At 35.2% G+C, this 22,927-nt stretch overlaps 3 protein-coding genes, 1 non-coding gene and 1 pseudogene across 4 annotated transcripts; 2 read left to right on the forward strand and 3 right to left on the reverse strand.

Annotated features, from left to right (window-relative positions):
- Window positions 1-621: 621 nt before the first annotated feature.
- Window positions 622-2,783, reverse strand: LOC110635587 (HMG-Y-related protein B-like; annotated as a pseudogene).
- Window positions 2,784-4,337: 1,554 nt separating this feature from the next.
- Window positions 4,338-6,360, reverse strand: LOC110635629 (HMG-Y-related protein A). The gene is made up of 2 exons (XM_021785045.2): window positions 6,128-6,360; window positions 4,338-5,101 (listed from the first exon to the last, which is right to left on the reverse strand). Exons 1-2 carry the CDS (start codon window positions 6,176-6,178, stop codon window positions 4,580-4,582), a joined length of 573 nt encoding a protein of 190 aa, XP_021640737.2. The 5' UTR covers window positions 6,179-6,360; the 3' UTR covers window positions 4,338-4,579.
- Window positions 6,361-8,094: 1,734 nt separating this feature from the next.
- LOC110635613 (uncharacterized) lies at window positions 8,095-9,956 on the forward strand (the record flags this gene model as incomplete). The annotated part of the gene is given in 9 exon segments (XM_058138452.1): window positions 8,095-8,203; window positions 8,327-8,385; window positions 8,570-8,695; window positions 8,956-9,073; window positions 9,149-9,287; window positions 9,289-9,533; window positions 9,536-9,631; window positions 9,634-9,713; window positions 9,716-9,956. Coding segments are annotated over 9 exon segments (1,032 nt in total), but the record flags the coding sequence as incomplete, so codon positions are not given.
- Window positions 9,957-12,454: 2,498 nt separating this feature from the next.
- Window positions 12,455-12,561, reverse strand: LOC131175051 (small nucleolar RNA R71). Its single transcript, XR_009145211.1, has one exon. It is a non-coding gene; the product is annotated as a small nucleolar RNA R71 (small nucleolar RNA).
- A 4,962-nt stretch (window positions 12,562-17,523) lies between these two features.
- On the forward strand, window positions 17,524-18,172 carry LOC131174683 (extensin-like). The gene is made up of 2 exons (XM_058138453.1): window positions 17,524-18,003; window positions 18,164-18,172. The coding sequence occupies exons 1-2, from the start codon at window positions 17,524-17,526 to the stop codon at window positions 18,170-18,172; spliced, it is 489 nt and encodes a 162-aa protein (XP_057994436.1).
- The last annotated feature ends 4,755 nt before the right edge of the window (window positions 18,173-22,927 follow it).

The raw sequence follows: 22,927 nt of genomic DNA on the forward strand, positions 1-22,927 counted from the left end.
GATAATGTATAAATGAAACTATACTTTCTTGGGTATTTCAAATTCATTCTTAAGTTTCATTCACGTTGATAAATCTAACCACTTAAGAGAATTGGTGGAAATTATAATGATTATTTGTTCAATTTGCAGATAAATAAGTTGTCAGAAATAATGAATGATGCCTGGTAGCGGAATGGAATTTTGATTGTAAAAAGCAATTATTACCAACGTAGATCTTTGGCATTTTTAAAAACTAAAATATTGAGACAACACCATGATATAGTCTTCTAAATCAACAGCGTACTAGAGTGAAGCACCACTTGTGAATGCCTTTTGATTAAATGATGGTTATTATTTTTTTTTACTTTTCGATTTAAAAGACTGTCCCTCTCTCCTTATTTTCAATGTTCGAAATCGAAACCTGATCGGAAAAATGGAAGAGGCAAATTCCAAACTCAGTTACCCTTTTATGTCTGTGTTTTGTAATTTTGCAATACATGAAGATTTTTCTATCAACTTTTAGAAATCCTAATGTTTTGAAACCATATAACAATTGAACTTAATGAAACTGAAAATACCTCAAAAAATGTGAATGTGAACTATAGTTTCTTATCCTGCAACTGTAAAAACATGGATCATATAGAACAGGGCAATTCCCACCACAGTATGGCATTAAAATTAGTAAAGAAACTTAAAAGAAACCTACACAATTATATTGAACAGAGCAAACTTACTAAACAAACGCGAAACTATTGCTGCTATAAGATTGTTATCTACAAAATAAACTCAGAGCTAGCCTCAACTCAACTATTACAATCATCTAATTCCACAGGAAATTACAGGCCGTGCACGCTCACACATGAAACACAACACACGAAATTCTAGAAGACAAGGTCAGTCCAGCAACTACTACTATCTCGACTGTAAGAAGGTCGCCTCATTTTGAACACTCACTTTAGTCACAGAAGCAGGCTTCACCTTTGGACGCCTACCCCTTGGTCTCCCAGTCCCTGCTGTGCCCCTATTGTGGTACAGTGGTAGTGGCAGTCCCATTCATTTCCTCCATGGACTGGGCCGTCTAGCCCGGCCTCCCTCTAGGCTTTCCACTTCCAGTAGGTGCAGGCTTTGGCTTCACTGGCTTTGGGGGTGCATTTGGGTCCTTTGGTGGACGGCCCCTGGTTCTGGCAGGGGAAACAACAGTGCCTGGTGGCAATGGAACCTTAGGCTTAGGAGGCCTGCCTCGGCCACGCTTTGGAGGTGCATTTGGATCTGCTTTCATGTAGCTGTTAGCAGACTAGCTCTCCTGTACTCTTCATTCTGTTGAGGTGGTGGGAGAGAAGAGTTGTGTGGCCTGCTGGCAAGTCCCTATATTTTGATTCAATGTACTTTGATATAGGTGTCTTGTTGGAGCCATTCCTCTCATCCAGTGCTGCGATTGCTGCCAAATCGTCTACACAAAAACACCACAATTCAAAATAAAATTAGACTCATTTTGAGATTTTGAATTCAAATGGGTTTCAGTTGGATTTTTCAAAACACGAATAGGCTAAATATGCAAAATAATCCATTTTAAGTTGAAATTTAATTAGTTATATAAGGCATTCCAACGTCGAACCTTTTATGTTGCTGAAAAACAACGCAGATATTGGGCACTGCCAGGTAAAATCTAAATGGATTGGAGAATAGCTAATTAGCCATAATGAACATGCAAAATGAGAAGAAGTTTCTCTCAAATTTCACGAAAACATCTTTTTCTATCTTTTTTCTCTTGAAAAGAAAAAAAACAACAGAGACTTACTGCTTCAATAGCCATGAAAATGACCTTAACACCAAAACTCAGCAGGGAAGAAAAAAAGTGAACAAATCAATTGAAGATTCCGTTTTGATTGAAGTGTATAACAAATTATTAGAGAAGGGCTGCAAGGGAAATGGGTTCCAAAGAAAGGTAAAAAGAAACATAAAATAAAATATAATCAGATAGAAAGGGAAAAAAAAAATCACCCATTTTTTTCTGAAACAGCGAAACTAAAGCTGAGAAGAGAGTTTCCGTGGGTGATGATGGGAATGTACCTCTGGGTAAGGAGGGAGTGATAGAAGCTTATTAAGCTCTTCAGCTGCCATAAGATTTGCAGAGAGAGAGAGAGAGAGAGAGAGAGAGAGTGAAACCAAATCAATTCTTACAAAAACTAAAAGCAACGGATTAAGGAACTGTTGTCGATCTGTTGATTTGGGCAACAGCGTCTTCCATTCTTAAAATGGTAATCAAATTGGACGGCCAATAACTTTGTAGTCGTTGATCATCTGACGGCCCAGCTTCTGTCAACATGGTTCAATCTCAGATCGATGACGTGGCATATGCTAAACTATTCAAATCATTCCTCAAAATTACTCTCTCCCTACCTTTTTTTGCTATGAGAATCTCGGACTCCTGAACTGCCAGCACCAGTGCCTACTCCTGACAAGATTGGTGATGATGCATCTCATTGCATCAATAACAATGGCCTTGAAAATTGTTTATCTCCTGGTTTACAATAATCTAACAATGGCGGTGATTAGGGATTTCGACAATGGGGATGGGAGATTATTTTCAATATAAATTTAATTTAAAGTTAATTGTTGAATAAAGCAAAAGAATTGGTTGGTGTTCTTATAAATTATGAAAATATCTTAAGAAAATAGATAAAGAAAAATATGGTCCCTCGTCTATCCTCAACATTGTTGAGAATATACCCAATTAAAAAATGTTTTTTCAAATATATTTTGAGAAGCATGTAGGGTCCTTCCAACTCCATACCATCAATGGCCCTATCCTATTAGACTCTAAATTGTCGTGATTTTTTAAAAGACAAAGTATAAAGACGCGGAGGGTAAGAGAGTGACCAAATTGCAACATTATAAATTTTGAGGACCAAATTATAAATTCCAGAATTTTTATTTAACCTTTTATACATGCACATGTATCAGATAGTAAAAAAATCAAGCCAAATTGAACAAATTTCTCAATTTCATAATATAATTAATCAATTTTTATATTTAATTATATCTTGTTATCAATTTAAAAGGTCAAATTTAACTTTATTCAATTTTCTAATTTATAAGGATATTGTTTCAAATATCAGTATTTGTAACTATATTGATGTCAATGTCAAAAAATATGAAAATTAATAATAATTACAAAAACATTTCTCCAAGAGTTATTTGAAGGCAATTATCATCTATAATTGATCCTTGACTTTTGTTTAATAAGCAAGTGTAAATAATATGTATCTTTCCCATGCAAATTGTAATCAATCTCATTAGTTATAACTTAAGAACACTATAGTATTGCTATATCACTATTTGAGGGACTAAGAACTCCATTTCCAAATAATAGATTGAAGACAAGTTAATCAATTTTTTTAGGTAATTGCTAGCTATTTTTTACTCTCAAATATCAGATAAATGTATTTAGCAAATTATAAGGGAACTAAAAAACAAGATCTTGTTTCAAAAATCTTGCTTCTGCTGCTGCAGTGGCAGTTTCACCATGGAATTTCAACCCCTGAGTCCTGACTTAGCTAAATCTCCCAACATTGGCAAAACCATCCCTATCCTTTTAGACCCGATCAAGATCCTCCTCCTCTCTCTCTCTCTCTCTCTCTCTCTCCCCCCTCCAATGGTACCAAGAGTGACCCCACATGAAGACACCAACCAAAGCCATCAATGTACAGAAGTGGACAAGGACAAGAACAAAAACAAACCATGAGATCAGATAACATGAAACAAAAGACCATTACTTTCATACGGAACAAGGTCAAAGTCTTGTCCATCAACATGACCCTGCACGAGAAGGGTCTTTCCATTCCCGTTTGTGAAATTACACTCACTCATCACTCATCAATCATAAGGAAACTCTGAAAGATCAGACCATATATCCCAGCTCTGTTGCTTTCAAAACCAGAAAAATATTAAAAATGAAAAATGCATAGTTGCAGTAATAAGTGAACTTCCAGTTTTCAAAGAGCAGTAGGCTCCAGCTTATGAAGCAAGTTATGCTGGGTCCAATACCACCGCTAGAGTAGTGCAACCTGTCCCTCTCTGATAACCTTTTTTGATATATATGGCTTCTCAAATAAAATACAAGTAAAATGCAGTATGATCCATGAGGCTTAATCAGTCTAATTAGAGTAATAGTTTTGGTCAATAATAAACAATTTTGGAAACAACAATAACAAGAAAAATGGTTTCCACCAATTGAGCAGCTAAATGAGCATCTAAAAGTCAATACCCAAAGAAAAAAGTATATAAAAATTCCAAAAATATAGAATTATGGTTTTTCCGGTTAAAGGGAAAGCTACATAACAGAAACACATACAGAATCATAGAACACAACAGGTAAATGAACCCCAAATCGTCACTACTACAAAATTATTCTCTAGAGTAAACCAACAACGCCTTAACAACATCAACTACAATCATCCAATTCTACAGCAATTATACATGTGCATAGACAAATTAACAAACTAAAAAGTAAAGATAAACACACGCACACCACCCAATTCTACATACACATAAAAACAACAAACTCCAACTACTACTATCACTACTGGAAGAAGGTGGCCTAATTTTGAACACTCACTTCCGTCGCAGAACCAGGCTTCACCTTTGGGGGCCGACCCCTTGGCCTCCCAGTCCCCGTTGCCATTGCCACAGCTGTGGTTGTAGTAGTTCCACTCATTCCTCCTGTAGGCCGTGCCATCTTGCGTGGCCTCCCTCTTGGCTTTCCACTACCTGTAGCTGCAACCTTTGGCTTCACTGGCTTTGGGGTTGGGGGTGCATTTGGGTCCTTTGGTGGACGGCCCCTGGGTCTGGCACGGGCCACAACTGAACCCGGTGGTAATGGAACCTTGGCTTTGGGGGGCCTCCCACGGCCACGCCTCGGAGGTGCATTGGGCTCTGCTTTCATGTAGTTGTTTTTCCAAAAGACCAACTCCCCAGTATCCTTCATTCTGTTGAGGTGGTGTGAGAGTAGCGTTGTGTGGGCGGCTGGCAATTCCCCATATTTTGATTCAATATACTTTGAAATGGATGTCTTATTGGAGCCGTTTTTCTCATTCAAAGCTTCAACTGCTGCCAAAATCATCTAAATACAACAGTGTAACTCTTACAGAAAGTAGGACATATCCTTATCAGAAAAAATCAAGAGCTTGCATTAACTCTACATTGACGACTATTTAATGGAAACAGTTGCAAAAAGAGCATGAAGGTAACTAGGTTGCATTAAGATTCCCAAACCCCTTTTTTCTTGGGCTGGTCATAAACCAAGCCAGAAAATTTTGTAATACACAAACCCTTTTCTACTAGTGCTAAGAAAATACTAATTCTGATTCTGAGCACAAGCAGCTAAAGCTAAAGAAATTTAAATGGATTGAAGCAACCTATAATAACGAGAATGCAAAATAAGAATTACAGGAAAATGAGTTTTTCTTATATTTCCCAAAATTTATTTATTTTCTTATATAATCAAAAAAATTAAGCCCATATACAACAGACTTAACACTAATAAATAGACGTCAAAATCATGTCCATAACACCCAAACACAAAAAAAATTTGCAAATTTGCGCCTGTGCAGGAAAAAAAAAAATTTATGATCCACCCGTGACGAGAAGTTCTGGAAGAACATAGATTTTTAAGGATTACAAAAAATAAAAGTAAAAACTCTAATTTTCCATTTGAGCACCACAAATTGAACAGCAGTAGCACAAACTAAGGCAACAAAAACCAAAGCCAAATAAAAAGTAAAAAATAATAATAATAATAATAATAACGAATTGGTTTTTATTTATAGTATAATGAGTGATTGAACGGAAATACGTTCAAAAAGAATGCCAAATCCTTTCCATCTTAATCTGAGAAAGTTTAAGTGTAGTAGCAACAAAATATTGGAAACTCAAATTGGGTAATTCCCCAGAAACCCAAGAAAATATCTCCAAAAATCTTTTTCTTTTAACAAAAGAAGGAATGATAAAAGCAAGAAAATCAATGGTGGATGAACAAGAATACATCGATTAGAACAAAAACCCAATTAAGAAATATAACGGACAAGTTTTTTAATTTCTTTTATTTTCTTTTTGGAGGGAGTGGAAATAAATAGTGATGTGTACGTACCTCAGGGTAAGGAGGGAGTGATAAAGGCTTATCAATCTCTTCAGCAGCCATTAATTTTCCCAAGAGAGAGAAAGAGATAGAGAGGGAAAGTGATAAACTTCTTCAAAGTCCAAACTCGGTGAGTCCCCACAGCCACAAGGGCAGCTCCCAACAACACCAACACCAATTTCTTTTCTTTCTTTCAAAATTCTGCAAAGGAACTGTTTATTTGATCTATTTTGCACAAAAGGATATGGGCAGAAATGGTTTTTTATTTTTTAATATTTTACTTTTGGGAAGAAAATGGACGGCTGGGAATGATTTAAGGGATGATGATCCAATGACTGAGGTTGCGTCACGATGGTGTCACTGAGATCAATGACGTGGCAGGCGTTGAATAGTAAAATAAATTTGTCAAAATTACAAGATTATCCATTGTTTTTGGTGGGTTTTTGTTATCATCAGTCTTGGCTTGGCGCTTTCTTGGGACAATAACGAATAGGGCAAACACAAAATCATTCTATTTTAATTTAATTTTTATTAATAATTTTAATGTTTACTATAAAAAAAAAATTCTTTTATTATGTAACCCAAATTAAAATAATATATAAGGAATTTAAAACAATGAAGTTTTCTTATATTATGTAAAAAAAATTTAAATTTATGTTAAAAGTCAATTTTTTTAAAGAGTATATTATTTGATAATGTTTTCTGAATAATAATGAACAAATATAACTGATATTATTTATACATTAATTATAAATAACTTGCTAAAAATCATTCATTATTTTTTACTCTCTCTATCCCACAAAAATAAGTTTACATATATTTTTAAATAAATTAAAAAGCATATAATTAATATAATTAAAATAATAGATTTCTTTTATTCTTTTTCTAATATATTCTCAACTAACATTAATTCATTAAAAATTAAAGATAAATATTAGCCCCTGGCCACTATCTCTAATAACAGTCTCTTTTAACACTAATATATTATTAGCCACTTGCCACTAAAAAAAGATAAATGATGTTAATTGTTAATGGTGATGATAACAAGCATTTCTCAAAATTAAATAATTCATGTTATTTTTCAATATATATTAAATAAGGATATAATAATAAATTAATAATAAAATATTATTTAAAAAAAAAAGAAAATTATTAGTATTTTATAACAAATAGAAAAAAGAAATTAAGTATACTTTATAAAATGAGAAAGTATGTTTTAATAGCAAATAAAGGATAATAGCGTAGTTTTAGGTACACCCCACATGAGACATCAATTATATTTTATCGGTCCATTCATAATAATAATAAGTCTTTGAGCTTTTACATTAATTGTGAATATGTGTGTATATAAATTTATAGACATATTTTAAAATTTTATTCAATTAATAATTATCTAAATATGATTATTAATATAAAAATTCTTGTACTTTTATATGTATATGTGTTTTTTTTTGCGACAAAAAAAAGAAAAGAAAAGCATAACAGCGTAAGATAAGGAAAAGAAAAAGAAAAGCATAAAAATCAAAAGTGAAAGTTGGGGGACCAACTCTAGCTATTGGGATTTAAGCCGCATCTATTCCCCAAAGTCAAAAACATTAGTCCCACTCAAATGGAAAAACCCAATAATCTACAGCTATTGAAAAAACAAACACACGCACACATCACACATAACACAAAATTAATTCCACATTTAAAGCAATTGAATACTGTTATTCAATATATTAATTTTAATTAATTCTTTAATTATCATAAAAATCTTTTGTACGGATAAAAAAAAGTTTTTCTGGGATGATTAAATAGATTAATTTTAATTTTTTATATTTTTATTGATATTAATTACTATGTAATCTTTCAAAAATCCGAAAAAACCTCTTAGAACTTCGCAGTCCACGCGACTCATAGACATCATCTCCCTTTGTATGTGCAGAAACGATTTATACTAAGATGCGCTTCTTTCATAACTAGGAAAACCATGACTGACCAACCACCTCAAAACCCAACTCTTTGAACTAAACAATGGAACCATTCTTGTTCACCTCACTAACTATGGCGCCACCATTACTTCCCTCTTCGTTCCTGACAAACAAGGTTCTTTCTTGTCTCTCAGTATCTTTATGTCTAGCAAGCTATTTTTTTTTTCCCTAAATTTTGTTGTGATTTGTTGGAGGAAAAGATAATTTGTTTTTTCCCGGTTTATGGATTATTCTGTAGGCAATCTTGATGATATTTTTCTTGGGTTTGACTCTGGAAGCAAATATGGTCAGTTTTTAGTCAAGCAAAAACCTGTTCTGTTTGGTTTTTGAGAGAACCGGGTTTCCTGTTCTCTAATGACATATATTGTGGTGATTTATGTTTTTGGGAATTTCAAAGATACAGCTGAAATTTCATTTATCTTGTCAAAATTGAAGATTTCTAACCGTAATTGTTTTGATCAATTGAATTTTTTTTTATCAGAAAGGAAATCCACCTTATTTTGGTTGCATTTTGGGTCGGGTTGCAAACAGAATCAAGGAGGGGAAATTCACCCTCAATGGGATCGATTACTCTTTGGCTGTAAACAATGGGCCAAACAATCTCCATGTATGGTAAAGTTAAAATTCTCACTCATTTCATAAATCTATAGATCAACCAAATGTTTGTGCGTGTCAATCACTTTTTCTCTTCATTAAGATTTAAGATTTGTAGCTTTATTGAATTTTAAACTATTGCCTGTGAGGGTTTGGTGAATACAAGAAATTGGATCCGGCAGCTTCGTAGGTTCTGCAACTAAGATAGTTCAGTCCTTAGGTGGTCTAGGCCTTGATTTTTTAAGCAATTCAATATGATTAATAACTTCTCAGGATTGCTCTTCAGGTGGTAATAAGGGATTTGACAAAAGTTGTGTGAGATGTTGGGGAAGAAAATGTGGAGAACAACCATATATTACCTTCAAGTATGAAAGTCATGATGGGGAGGAAGGTGTTATTCATTGTCTTGCTTTTACTTGCATTTTTATCACAGAGCAACTAATTATGCAATTGTTCCTGAAACCAGGATATCCTGGAGGAGTTACTGTAACTGCTACTTGTACACTAATTTCGAGTAATTCATTGCGGTTGGATATGGAAGCGGTGCCCAAAAGTTAGTCTACTCCAATCAACTTAGCCTAGCACACCTATTGGAATTTAGCAGGTCAACTCTGGGAATGTGCTGGAGCATTTGGTTCAGATATAGGGATCCCAAATAACGCCTGTGGATCAGAACTCAATTCCAACTGGTGAATTCTTGCCGGTTAAAGGCACAGCTTTTGACTTCACTTCAGAGAAGAAAGTTGGAAGGTCAATCAGTGAAGTTCAGTGTTTAGGGTATAACCATAACAATGTCCCTGATTGTAGAGAAGACAAAACAGGCTTAAAACATGCAGCTACAGTGAAAGACCCTCTAGCCATAGAGTGTTGAACTCATGGACAGATGCACCTGGCGTGCATTTCTACACTGCGAATTATCTGAATAATGTCTCTGGAAAAGGTGGGGTTGTCCATGTTTTGAGACTCAGGGCTTTCCAGATGCCATTAACCAGCTAAACTTTCCTTCTATTGTTGTTCATTCTGGAGAAAAAACTACAAACACACAATGCTATTTGAGTTTTCAGTTAAGCAGATTTTTTATCCCGTCACTTAGAATTAAAGAGGTAATTTTGGCTTTATTTGATTTAATTTCTTGTGGTTTGGGAGCTGGAGGCTTTCTTTTTGGTCGCCATAGTTTCTTTTTTTCTTTTTTTTATTTTAAGTTGGATTATATGAGAGAATTCTAAACAACAATTTATTAGTGGATAATTGGATCTCGAGATTTGTGGAGTGCACTTCTGTGTATTCCATATATTGTCTCTCTCAAACAAAAAACTTTTAATTAGTGTGTATTACTACTGTGAACATTATAGTTACGCCAAACAAGAGTTATCATAATTTGTAACATCTTTCCGCAGCTATAGTTCTATGTTTTAGCCTTGTCATCATTGGAAGATTTTGTAGTTTGCCATCTGAGTCTTATACTAACATTTTCTTGCTCCAGCTTGGGCGTATTGTTACACTCATTTCATATAGGCATTTTAGGATAGTTTTACATCCATTTTGTCCTCATATTTTAGTATATTTTATGTTTTTAGCTTTATTTTATCTTATTTGTTAATTTTAGATACTTTATATTTGATTTTCATAATTTTTGTTGTTTTGATAGGATTTTGTGGCAAATCGAAGATCAATGAGTGCAATAGGAAATAATTTGAAGAGATTTGAAGTTCTTTAAGCATGGAGGAAAGTTAAAGAAATCAAGCCTTGAAAGAGCAAACTAGCCGAAATTTGCTTGAGACTTTGCTTAAGGTCATGCTTAGGGTAAAGCGGCAATGCTTAAGGTGCAGCACAAGTCAAGCATGAGCAGAAAAGTCCATTTTACTCTAAGTCTGCCGAGATTTGCTGAAGGTCTGCTTAACCTTAAGCAGACAGTGCGATCAGAGGCTAAAATTTGCTAAGAAGCTGCTTAGGGTTAAGCCGAACCCTAAGCAGAATGCCTAGAACGTGAATAGTGCTGCTGACTTGGATAATTTTACACCTCATTTCCTATCCACTCCTTGTCTTTTATTTACTTTTAGGGCAACTTTTAGGGACCATATAGATTCATCATTTCCTTATTTTTTGCCATAAGAGGAAGGGAAGGAAAAACAAAAAGAAAAGAAAATATATAGAAAGAGGGAGAGAAGACGCCATTCTCTCTAGGAAGAGGAGCTGCTGCACGAGTTTGGAGCTCCAGAAACCAGAGACCTTGGTTCTTCCACCTGGGTTTTCCTATTTCAGTCCTTTTGTCATGTTTTTCTTTATTCTTCCATCAATATTTCTTGTAAATACCATCATGAGTGAGTAATTTCTTTAGATTTCAGAGTTGGGAAATATGTTTTAGATTAATTTGTGGATTTGGACTGGGTATTTTCTTATTTTATATGAATATGAGTTTTGATTCCTTCCTTGTGTGCTTGATTTACTTGCCTAATGTTGGTACCCATTGGGTATTGTGTTAATCTTTGATTGAAGGACCGAAAGGTGAAAGTCATTGATGGGTAATCATGGATGGGAACTTAAAATCACATAGATTTAGAAATAAACTAGGACTTTAAGAGGAATTAATTATTGGTTACAAAACTTAATGGGTTTTAAAGTAATCAAATACATACGAAAGTAGGTTTGGTTATTTTAGAATACACTTTGATTTGCTTGAAAAAGATATCAAAGGGATTTAGAATCAATTTCCTTCAAACTCTATTTTTCCCTAAAAATTGGAATGCCCAAGACAAATCTCAATTAATTTATGCATAAACCCCAACTCTAGAATCACTTTTACCATAATTAGACTTTCGTTTAAATTACCCATTGTTAATTTTAGTTTAATTGCGAACTAGAATTAGAATTTATTTGTTTGCTCTTTACCCATTTTAATTAGATTAATCAATTTACCTTGCTCATTTACATTTACCATTTATTCATTAATCATTAGCCCAAATAATCGCTTCATTCATAGTTTAGTAATCAAACAGCAAATCCTCGTGGGAACGATACTTGATTCATCACTTTATTACTTGAGACGACCCGTATACTTGCGGATTTTCGTACATCAAGTTTTTGACGCCGTTGCTGGGGATTTGATTTTTTTTTGTTTGATATTGAATAATTCTTTGTTTGGTTAATTTGGGCATTTTATTTTATTTTCTTTTTACCATTTTACTTTGAGAATTTGTTTATTTTTGTTTTTCAGGTGCTTTATTTTATGAGAAGGACAAAAAGTGAAGAAATCAATTTATTCTTTGACCCAGAAATAGAGAAGACAGCAAAGGCTTTAAGAGCAGAATCTAAGAGGAGAAAAGCTGAAATTAAAACTCAACAACAACAAGAAAGAGCACAAGAGCAAGAGCAATTACAAAAAGAAATGGCCAACAACAACAATAACAACCGCTCTGTGAAAGATCATGCCTATCCTAACATTGGAGATTTCATGCCAAGTATTACAAGACCAAGAGTAGAAGCTAATAATTTTGAACTGAAGCCTGCACTCTGTCAAATGGTACAATAAGCACAATTTGGAGGAAATCCAAGTGAAAGTCCACATGTGCATCTAGCACACTTTCTTGAGATCAGCGATATGTTGAAGATAAATGGAGTTTCTGATGATGCAATTCGACTCAGATTATTTCCTTTTTCTCTGAAGGACCGAGCTAGAGAGTGGTTACATTCTTTGCCACCGGGTTCTATCACAACATGGGATGAACTTTTTCAAGCATTTTTAGCTCAATATTTTCCACCAAGCAAGACAGCTAAGCTGAGAAATGAGCTGACTTCTTTTAAACCTAGAGATGATGAGAGCTTGTATGAAGCATGGGAAAGGTACAAGGATTTGCAAAGGAGATGTCCACATCATGGGATTCCTAAGTGGATGCTTGTTCAACACTTTTACAATGGAGTTTCACCAGCCATTAGAAGTACGATTGATGCATCTTCTGGAGGTGACCTTATGGAGAAATCTAAAGATGAAGCTTTTTCTGCTCTTGATAAAATTGCTTATAACAACTACCAATGGAGTTGTGAGAGGAATGAGATCAAGAAACCAGCTGGTATGTTTGAGCTTGATGCCATGAATATGATTAATGCTAAGTTTGATGCTTTGACAAGGAAAATGGACAAGCTAAGCATGAAAGTAGATTCTTCAAAGGAGGTTCTAGTAATTCAAGAGAAGTTGAGCTGCAAATGTCAATTGTGCACAGATTTTTCTGCACTAAATCAAGATTTTTCAAGTGAGCAAGTGGATTATGTGGGGAACTACAATCAAAGACCAGGTGGTAACCCATTTTCTGCAACTTATGATCCAGCATGGAGAAGCCACCCCAATTTCTCATGGGGAGGTAGACAAGGGCAAAATCAGAATTTTCAGCAGAATAGAGGTCCCCCTCCTGGAATTTCTAAACCTCAAAATGTACCTGCTCCACCTCTACCACAACAAGCACAACTAGACAAGACAGCTAGATTGGAATCTATGATTGAAACTCTACTTGTGAGCCATCAAAGTCAACAAGAAATGATTTCTCAATTAGCATCTAAAGTGGATCAAATGGCAACACACAACAAGATGTTAGAGAATCAAATAGCTCAACAAGCTAGCTCTTCAAGTAACAAAGCATTTGGGAAGCTTCCTAGCCAACCAGAAAATTCAAGGGAGCATTGCAAGGCTATTGCATTGAAAAGTGGAAAAATATTGGAGAATGGAGATAAAAAGATTGAAGAGGAAGTTGAAGAAAAGAAAAGCAGAGAAGGAGATGAACAAACTGAAGTTGAAGTTAGAATTAAAGCTGAGAAAGAAAATTCAGTGGAAGAAAAAGGAAGTAAGGAGAGGGAGAGCAAAGAGGAAGAACCTAAATATGTTGCACCTAAAGCCTACATGCCACCTTTACCATTCTCACAAAGGTTTCAGAAAGCAAAATTGGATAAACAATTTGGGAAGTTTTTGGAGGTATTGAAGTCTTTGCATGTGACTATTCCTTTCACTGATGCCTTAGCACAAATGCCTTCATATGCCAAATTTTTGAAGGAGATTTTATCTAACAAGAAGAAATTGGAGGAATTTGAGACTGTAGCTCTCACGGAAGAAAGCAGTGCTATTTTGCAAAATAAGCTTCCACCCAAACTGAAAGATCCTGGGAGTTTCTCCATACCATGTCACATTGGGGATATCAGTATAGATAAGGCTTTATGCGATCTTGGAGCCAGTGTTAGTCTGATGCCATTATCTATCTATGAGAAAATGAAGATTGGAGAAATGAAGCCTACTACCATATCACTACAGTTAGCAGATAGGTCTATTAAATTTCCAATTGGGGTAGTTGAGAATGTTCCTCTGAAAGTTGGAAAATTTTTCATACCAGTGGATTTTGTGGTATTGGAGATGGAGGAGGATGTACACATTCCTATTATTCTTGGTAGACCTTTCCTTGCTACTGCTGGAGCTGTGATTTATGTAAAAAATGGGAGGCTTACATTAGAAGTTGGGGAAGAGAAAGTAGAATTCAATTTGTTTCAAGCAATGAAAAAGAAAGATGATTCAAACTCATGCTTGAGAGTTGATGTGATAGATGAAGAGGTTAGATAATGCTTAAAAAGCAACATCCTAAAGATCCCTTAGAAGCTTGTTTGGTTCATAACATCAAAAAAGGGGATGAGATTGAGGAAGCTGCAGAATATGCTACAATTTTGGAAGGAAATCCACCATTGCCTATGGCTGATATTGAAAAGATTGGGAACTTGAAGCAAGAAACGACTTCATCATCAAAGTTTGAAAAAGGTGAAGCACCTAAGGTAGAGTTGAAACCTCTTCCAACAAATCTCAGGATAAAGGAAGCTTTGATATCTGCTCCTATTATGCAGCCACCCGATTGGTCATTACCTTTTGAGTTAATGTGCGATGCTAGTGATTATGCCATTGGGGCTGTTTTGGGACAAAGGAAAGATAAGAAGGTGTATGCAATATATTATGCAAGTAGGACCTTAGATGATGCTCAAATAAATTACTCTACTACAGAGAAAGAGTTTTTGGCAGTAGTATTTGCAGTAGATAAATTCAGGTCCTATCTTGTGGGGTCTAAGGTCATAGTATACACGGATCATGCAGCTATCAAGTATTTCCTTCAGAAAAAAGAGGCTAAACCTAGATTGATAAGGTGGGTGTTACTCCTTCAAGAGTTTGACTTGGAAATTAAAGATAAGAAAGGAGTAGAAAATGTGGTAGCGGATCATCTATCTAGATTGAGGCAAGAACAAGGAGACAATATGGGAAAAGAACCCCCAATAGATGATTATTTTCCTGATGAGCAACTGTTAGTAATCATGAATGCAAAAACCCCTTGGTATGCAGATTTTGTGAACTATCTAGTGTGTGGAATCCTTCCACCTGATCTAACATGGCAGCAAAAGAAGAAATTTCTTTTTGATGTGAAGGATTATGATTGGGAGGAGCCATTTTTGTTCAAGAAATGTGGAGATGGGCTGATTAGAAGATGTTTAGCTGATGAGGAGATAGGGAATGTTATCAAAGATTGCCATTCTTCACTTTATGGGGGTCACATGAGTGCGACAAAGACTGCAGAAAAAGTTCTTCAAGCAGGGTTCTTTTGGCCACACATGTTTAAGGATGTGAGGAAGTTTGTAAATGCATGTGATAGGTGTCAAAGGATGGGTAATATCTCAAAGAGAGATGAAATGCCCCTCCAAAATATACTAGAAGTGGAATTATTTGATGTGTGGGGCATTGATTTCATGGGACCTTTTCCATCGTCCTTAGGACACAAATACATTTTAGTTGGAGTAGATTATGTGAGCAAATGGGTTGAAGCTATACCATCTCCAACTAATGATGTAAGAGTTGTGATTAAATTCCTTAAAAAGTTCATTTTTACAAGATTTGGAACTCCACGTGCCATTATAAGTGATGGAGGTTCTCATTTTTGCAACCATCAATTTGAAAGATTATTGCAAAAATATGGAGTGAAGCATAAGATTGCAACACCCTACCATCCACAAACTAGTGGTCAAGTGGAGATCTCCAATAGAGAGCTGAAAAGAATTCTTGAAAAACAAAGGAATAGTTCAAGAAAAGATTGGTCACTAAAGTTAGATGATGCTCTTTGGGCCTATAGAACAGCTTTTAAAACTCCTATTGGAACTACCCCATTTAGATTGGTTTATGGGAAGGCTTGTCATTTACCTTTGGAGTTGGAACATAGAGCATATTGGGCCATAAGAACACTGAACTTTGACTTAAAAACTGCAGGAGAAAAAAGAATGCTGCAACTAAATGAACTTGAGGAACTTAGACTGGATGCTTATGAAAATGCCAAGCTTTACAAGGAAAGAACTAAGAGATGGCATGATAAGCATATTAGGAGGAAAGAATTTCAGGAAGGTGATGTTGTTCTTCTATACAACTCTAGGTTAAGGTTATTTCCGAGAAAATTAAAGTCAAGATGGTCAGGACCCTACACTGTTATAAAGGTATACCCCTATGGAGCTGTTGAGATAGGCAATGAAACCTCAGGGACTTTCAAAGTTAATGGGCAGAGATTAAAGCATTATATTGTTGGAGAACCCACGCAAAGGGTTGTAGAGGTTTCATGGCTTAGTTCCCCAATCAAGGATGCTTAGAATTGGAGTGGAAGGTCAAGCTTAAGACCCTAAACAAGCGCTTCTTGGGAGGCAACCCAAGCGTATCCTTTTATAGTTCATTAATTTTCCATTTCATTTCACTTTCAGTTTTCACCCTCATTAATCTCAAAAGTGACATTTGTTTATCTTTTATAGGCCATTCATGAAGATTGGGCAAGTTTACACTTGTGGCAAAAACAAAGAATTGAAGGGAAGCAAGTATAAGCAACATTCTGTACTTTATCCAGTGCTTGTGAACAGTAACACCTTTAAACTTATGCTAAATTACTGATATTGCAATCCACTTGATAGCACATGCTTGATTTTGTATCTTGTGTAAATTCTGTGATATACAACTTGGATGAGGATCAATTTTGATATTTAGGACTGATGAGAGCTTTATTGAAGTGCAAAAATAGTGTTTGTTAGGTTTTACCTTTTAGTGTATATATAATTTTGTAGTCTGTTAGGAATTTACATGTTTTTGTTTGAATTGCTGCTAATTTTTTGCAATCTGTAGATTTTTGCTACTGTTCATGCTACTGTTCATGCTGCTAAAAAGGTCAATTTCTATGTTTTTTCTGCAATTCTTGAATGTTTGGAACTTGTCTCAAATGCTGCTGAAAATATGTTTTTGGTATAAGTTTAGAAAGGAGACCATTTCATTGAATGTGCAAAAAGGTAGTCACAATTGGTGCCTAAATTGAAAAATGCTTGCATAAGCTAAATGAATATATTGTGTTTGATGAGTGCTAAGAGATGATGAACTTAAATCCCTCAATTTTTATGGTGTTTGTATGTATTTGGAAATTGCTGGGGGTCATGATAGAATTCCATAGCTTGTGGACTGTTTTTGGCAAGCAAAACCACAATTTTTCCCAAAACCTGCTGAAACTTGCTGATGACATTGCTTGTCAAGCAGAGTCTTAAGCAAATTCTGCTGAACCTTATGCTTAACCCCAAGCATGGCCCATCTTACAACAAGTCTGCCCCACAATTTAAAATAGCCTAAGATGTCCGCCAAATTTTCTAAAAGCCTCGCCAACACTCCCGATAAACCTCGTCGACTTCTTTTCCCACGCCATTTCTTCCGGCAATCTTTACAGGAAGCCGAACGGTTTCTTTCCTTTCATTAAAATGGTAAGAACTAAAATGTGGTCTTCCCACAAACCCAAACTCAGCAAATTTCGACCTAAAATGGGTACTCCATCCTCATTGCCCACAAACCCTAACCCCAGCCCCAGTCCGCCATTACCTCAGTCACCGCCACCACAAACGCTACCATTACCACAATCGCCACCACCTCAGTCACTGCCACTACCCCCAAGCCAAATACCACCTCTCATTCCGCCGACTCCCCTCTCGCCGCAATCCGAGCCGCAAAATGAAACACCAATTCTCGACACCCATTCCCCAGAACCTGCGCCTACTCAAGCAAAAATAAAAGGCAAAACAAAAAGGGCCGCAGGTAGACCCAAAGAAACCCTTGTCGGAAAAAGGAAACGAGTACCCTTTGTTCCTTTCGACCTAAACTCTCCACCTCAGCCGTCCTCTGAACCAGTTAGCAAAAGGACCAGGTCTTCCTCGCAAACCACAGCACCAGCGGTCCAAACACTAGTACCTCAGTCTCCCTTACACTCTCCAGCACCTGCATCATCTGCAGATAATATCGAGGAGGTAATTTCTCCATTACCTTGGCTTTTAGGGATATGGATATGAAAAAGGCCTATGAGAAATTAGTTTCTAAAACTATTTTGGCAAACAAGTATATGGATGAGCAGATTTTGAAAGAATTAGGCATTTATGACTCTGTATTTGCCTATTTGAATGCTGTTAGCTGGACTGATTTTGCTAAAATTAGGGAACCAGTGTACAAGGATCTAACCCTGGAATTTTTGAGTTCCCTAAGGCTGAGTTTCAAACCAACAGTGCCTGAACATAAAGATATGATATATTTTCGATGTGCTGGAATTGATAGGGAGTTAGACATGGCTGCTATGAATGCAATTTTTGGTTTTCAGGATTCAGGATATAAAAACATTGAGTGGCAGCAAACTGTTTATGACCCTGTTCAATTCTGGAAGGATATTGCACCTTTTGGGGGTTATTATAGACAGAGGACTGCAAAAGCCTCTAGGATAGTTGACCATGTATTGAAATACCTCCATAGGTTCATTTCTTACACTGTTTTAGGGAGGGGACACGATATGATGATTGTGGGTCTTTGGTGACTTGTTTCTCTTGTGGTGCATGAAGGAGAGAAAACAAGTAAGCACAGCCCATTTCATAGCCACTCATTGGCACCAAATTGTCACAAAGCATACTAAAGGTAGTATAGTTTTTGGGGGGTATATAACTACTATAGCAAACTCATTTAGCTTTGATGCTAGTCTATATAAATTCTTGCCGCTACTGGGAATCATATATAGACAAAGACAATGTTGTCGCATATGGATGTTTGTGAGAAAATAGGCCATACCTATACTGCTACAAAGAAAGATCCTCGATACCACTGGTACTACAGACCCCACTACCTTTACACCAGCAGAACCACAACCAACCACTACCCCACAGTTTTCAGCAGACATTTTATCCCTTTTAAGATCCTTGGAATCCAAATTAACAAGTTTCACTCATCCAACCATCTGCTCCTTCACCGACAACACGTAAATTCTTGCTACCTTGAAAAACTTAGAAATCAAAATTGAAACCATGGGTCAGCAGCAGGTTAACCAAAAGAAGAAGCTAGAAAAGAAACTTAAAAAGAGATTTTTATCTCTTAAAAAGAAACAGAAGCAACACCAAATTCAAATGTTGGTGCTTTACAACAAACAGGCCCAAAACTACAACAACGTAAATCATTGGGGCCAAGCCATCTTTCAAGAAAAGAAAGACCTCACGTAAAATTTGAACCTTCAAGCTTGGATCACAATGAACCTCTGCAGAACTCAGGCGGACTCGATGCAAAGAACAAAGACTTGATAGCAGAGCTTGATCAGTAGCAGCAGTTTTAATTTCTGTTTTAAGTTTATTTTGTAATCTGTTTATTTTAGTTTTCGAACTTTGGTACTAGTTGTAATACTTTGGTAATTAGTTTTTATGATTATACTTGCACTTCTTTCCTTTAGTTTACTTTAGTTTACTTTATTTTATTTTATTTTCTGCTATGGACATAGTTACTCTGTGAATGCTTTTTGGTTTAATTTTTGATTTAATTGTTAGATCTTATTTCTTTATACTTTTTCATCTTCTTGCACATTATTTTTGCACTTTATCTTTTCTTCAATCCTAATTTTGCTAACATTGATGAGTTGCACAAATTTTCTTTGAGCCACACCTGTTCCACATCAGCTGCAGGTAACAGCTTCCCTTACACCATTTAAGCTTATGGTATGTTACCAATGCTTATGCTTCCGCTTTACCCTACGCAGCAGGTTAAGCAACATCTTAAGCGGTGTCAATTCATACATTTGGGATACCTTTTCACATTTTTCTCTCTAAAGCTTCATTGTTAATATCACTTTGAGCTAATTTTGGAATTCTTGACCTTATATTGATTTAATCCCCAATTGTATAAATTCCATTAATTGATTAGTTTACACAATTTTGCCCATCTTTGCATTCATTTTAAACATTGAGGACAATGTTTCATTTGAGTTTGGGGGTAAGGGCAAAATTTTTGCAAAATTTTTAAAATTTTCTTTCATTCATTTATTGCATTTCATTCATCCATATATAGATAATCCATATACTTATACATATACCACGCACATGTTTATACTCATACACATACATTTGCATATAGTTTTCATATAGATTACACTTAGTTTTAATTTAATTTATGCATTCACTTTAGGATCATGCATATCATAAAAATAATTTTTTACCTTCTCCTTAGAGGATTGAGAATTGCTTTGAAGAGCAATTGAGCTTACTTTTAGAAGGGTTTGATGGATTGAAAGTTCTAGATAGGTGCAAAGTTATTAGATTCTTGCCTTAGTTTATATCTTCTTAGCCAAGGGCCACCCAATCAATTGCATTGACTTTGAGTGCCTAGAGAAAACTTTAAGGTGAGAAGTAGCTAATTGATGTCTCACCAATCCTAGAACAATCTTTCTAAACCTTTCAAGGCGAAATTATAGCATACACTTGAAAAAGAAATGATATAGGCATTCTTTGAATTTTAAACCCATATTTTAGCCTTAGCCAACCTCACTTCAAAATTTCCCTTTGAAACCAATTTGAGCCTACATTTATCTCTCTTACTCCTTTGGAACCCACATCAATGCCTAGCCATAAACCCAAACACTTACCTACCCTCCATGAGAATAATTCTTTGAGTGATAGATACACTTAAAATAATAATAATAATAATAATAATAATAATAATAATAATAATAATAATAATAATAATAATAATAATTAGTTGGGAGAAGTGATTCAAAGTAAAAAAAAAAAGAGGCTAGCAAATTCAATTATGGTATGTAAAGTAATTCACTACCCAAGTACACAAAGAAATGAGTTTGGGGGTGAATTGAAAGGGATAATTCAAAGTCAATGTTATCTATGTAGTCCCTCCAAAAGCTTCAAAATTATATGCTAGCATTGGTGAATAGTTGTAAAGTTCCTTCCCCCATTTGATTCAAAAAAAAAAAAAATAATAATAATAAAATAAAAAAATAAAAAATAAAAAATTTTTTGTATCTTGATCTTTTAATAATTTGATTATTCTCATATTTTGTTACTTTTATCCTTTTCTTGTTAGCCACATTATCACCCCCTTAGCCCCATTACAACCCTTGAAAGTCCTTTTGATCTTTTGATAGTGTTTTGCTACATTAGTGGAGATTGGAATAGGAGAATTGCCTATGGGATTGTGATATCACTAATACATTCATTTACTTCCATCATTATTTGGAACACTTTAGTTTATGGATTACCCTATAGTCTATTTAGGCATGATTATTCTTTGTGATTGATTGGTTTGGGTTTAATGATATGGATAATTGACCCAAGGCTAAGCGGTGATAATTTTGGTAAGGATTGAATTCTTTGCATCTTGAAAGTGGGTATATGGTTTGTTGGTGGCTAAAGGTAAGCTTGAGGGTTTGGATAAGTAATTTTCATAAATTTAAGGTAAGGTACCCCAAATTGTATTAATTGTTTTAATTTGCTTGAGGACAAGCAAAGGTTTGAGTTTGGGGGAATTTGTTACACTCATTTCATATAGGCATTTTAGGATAGTTTTGCATCCATTTTGCCCTCATATTTTAGTATATTTTATGTTTTTAGCTTTATTTTATCTTATTTGTTAATTTTAGATACTTTATATTTGATTTTCGTAATTTTTGTTGTTTTGATAGGATTTTGTGGCAAATCGAAGATCAATGAGTGCAATAGGAAATAATTTGAAGAGATTTGAAGTTCTTTAAGCATGGAGGAAAGTTGAAGAAATCAAGCCTTGAAAGAGCAAACTAGCCGAAATTTGCTTGAGACTTTGCTTAAGGTCATGCTTAGGGTAAAGCGGCAATGCTTAAGGTGCAGCACAAGTCAAGCATGAGCAGAAAAATCCATTTTACTCTAAGTCTGTCGAGATTTGTTGAAGGTCTGCTTAACCTTAAGCAGACAGTGCGACCAGAGGCTAAAATTTGCTAAGAAGCTGCTTAGGGTTAAGCCGAACCCTAAGCAGAATGCCCAGAACGTGAATAGTGCTGCTAACTTGGATAATTTTACACCTCATTTCCTATTCACTCCTTGTCTTTTATTTACTTTTAGGGCAACTTTTAGGGACCATATAAATTCATCATTTCCTTATTTTTTGCCATAAGAGGAAGGGAAGGAAAAACAAAAAGAAAAGAAAATATATAGAAAGAGGGAGAGAAGACGCCATTCTCTCTAGGAAGAGGAGCTGCTGCACGAGTTTGGAGCTCCAGAAACCAGAGACCTTGGTTCTTTCACCTGGGTTTTCCTATTTCAGTCCTTTTGTCATGTTTTTCTTTATTCTTCCATCAATATTTCTTGTAAATACCATCATGAGTGAGTAATTTCTTTAGATTTCAGAGTTGGGAAATCTGTTTTAGATTAATTTGTGGATTTGGACTGGGTATTTCCTTATTTTATATGAATATGAGTTTTGATTCCTTCCTTGTGTGCTTGATTTACTTGCCTAATGGTGGTACCCATTGGGTATTGTGTTAATCTTTGATTGAAGGACCGAAAGGTGAAAGTCATTGATGGGTAATCATGGATGGGAACTTAAAATCACCTAGATTTAGAAATAAACTAGGACTTTAAGAGGAATTAATTATTGGTTACAAAACTTAATGGGTTTTAAAGTAATCAAATACATACGAAAGTAGGTTTGGTTATTTTAGAATACACTTTGATTTGCTTGAAAAAGATATCAAAGGGATTTAGAATCAATTTCCTTCAAATTCTATTTTTCCCTAAAAATTGGAATGCCCAAAACAAATCCCAATTAATTTATGCATAAACCTCCAACTCTGGAATCACTTTTACCATAATTAGACTTTCGTTTAAATTACTCATTGTTAATTTTAGTTTAATTGCGAACTAGAATTAGAATTTATTTGTTTGCTCT

The sequence above is a fragment of the Hevea brasiliensis genome, chromosome 16, assembly GCF_030052815.1.
Source record: "Hevea brasiliensis isolate MT/VB/25A 57/8 chromosome 16, ASM3005281v1, whole genome shotgun sequence".
In the NCBI taxonomy this organism is placed as follows: Eukaryota; Viridiplantae; Streptophyta; class Magnoliopsida; order Malpighiales; family Euphorbiaceae; genus Hevea; species Hevea brasiliensis.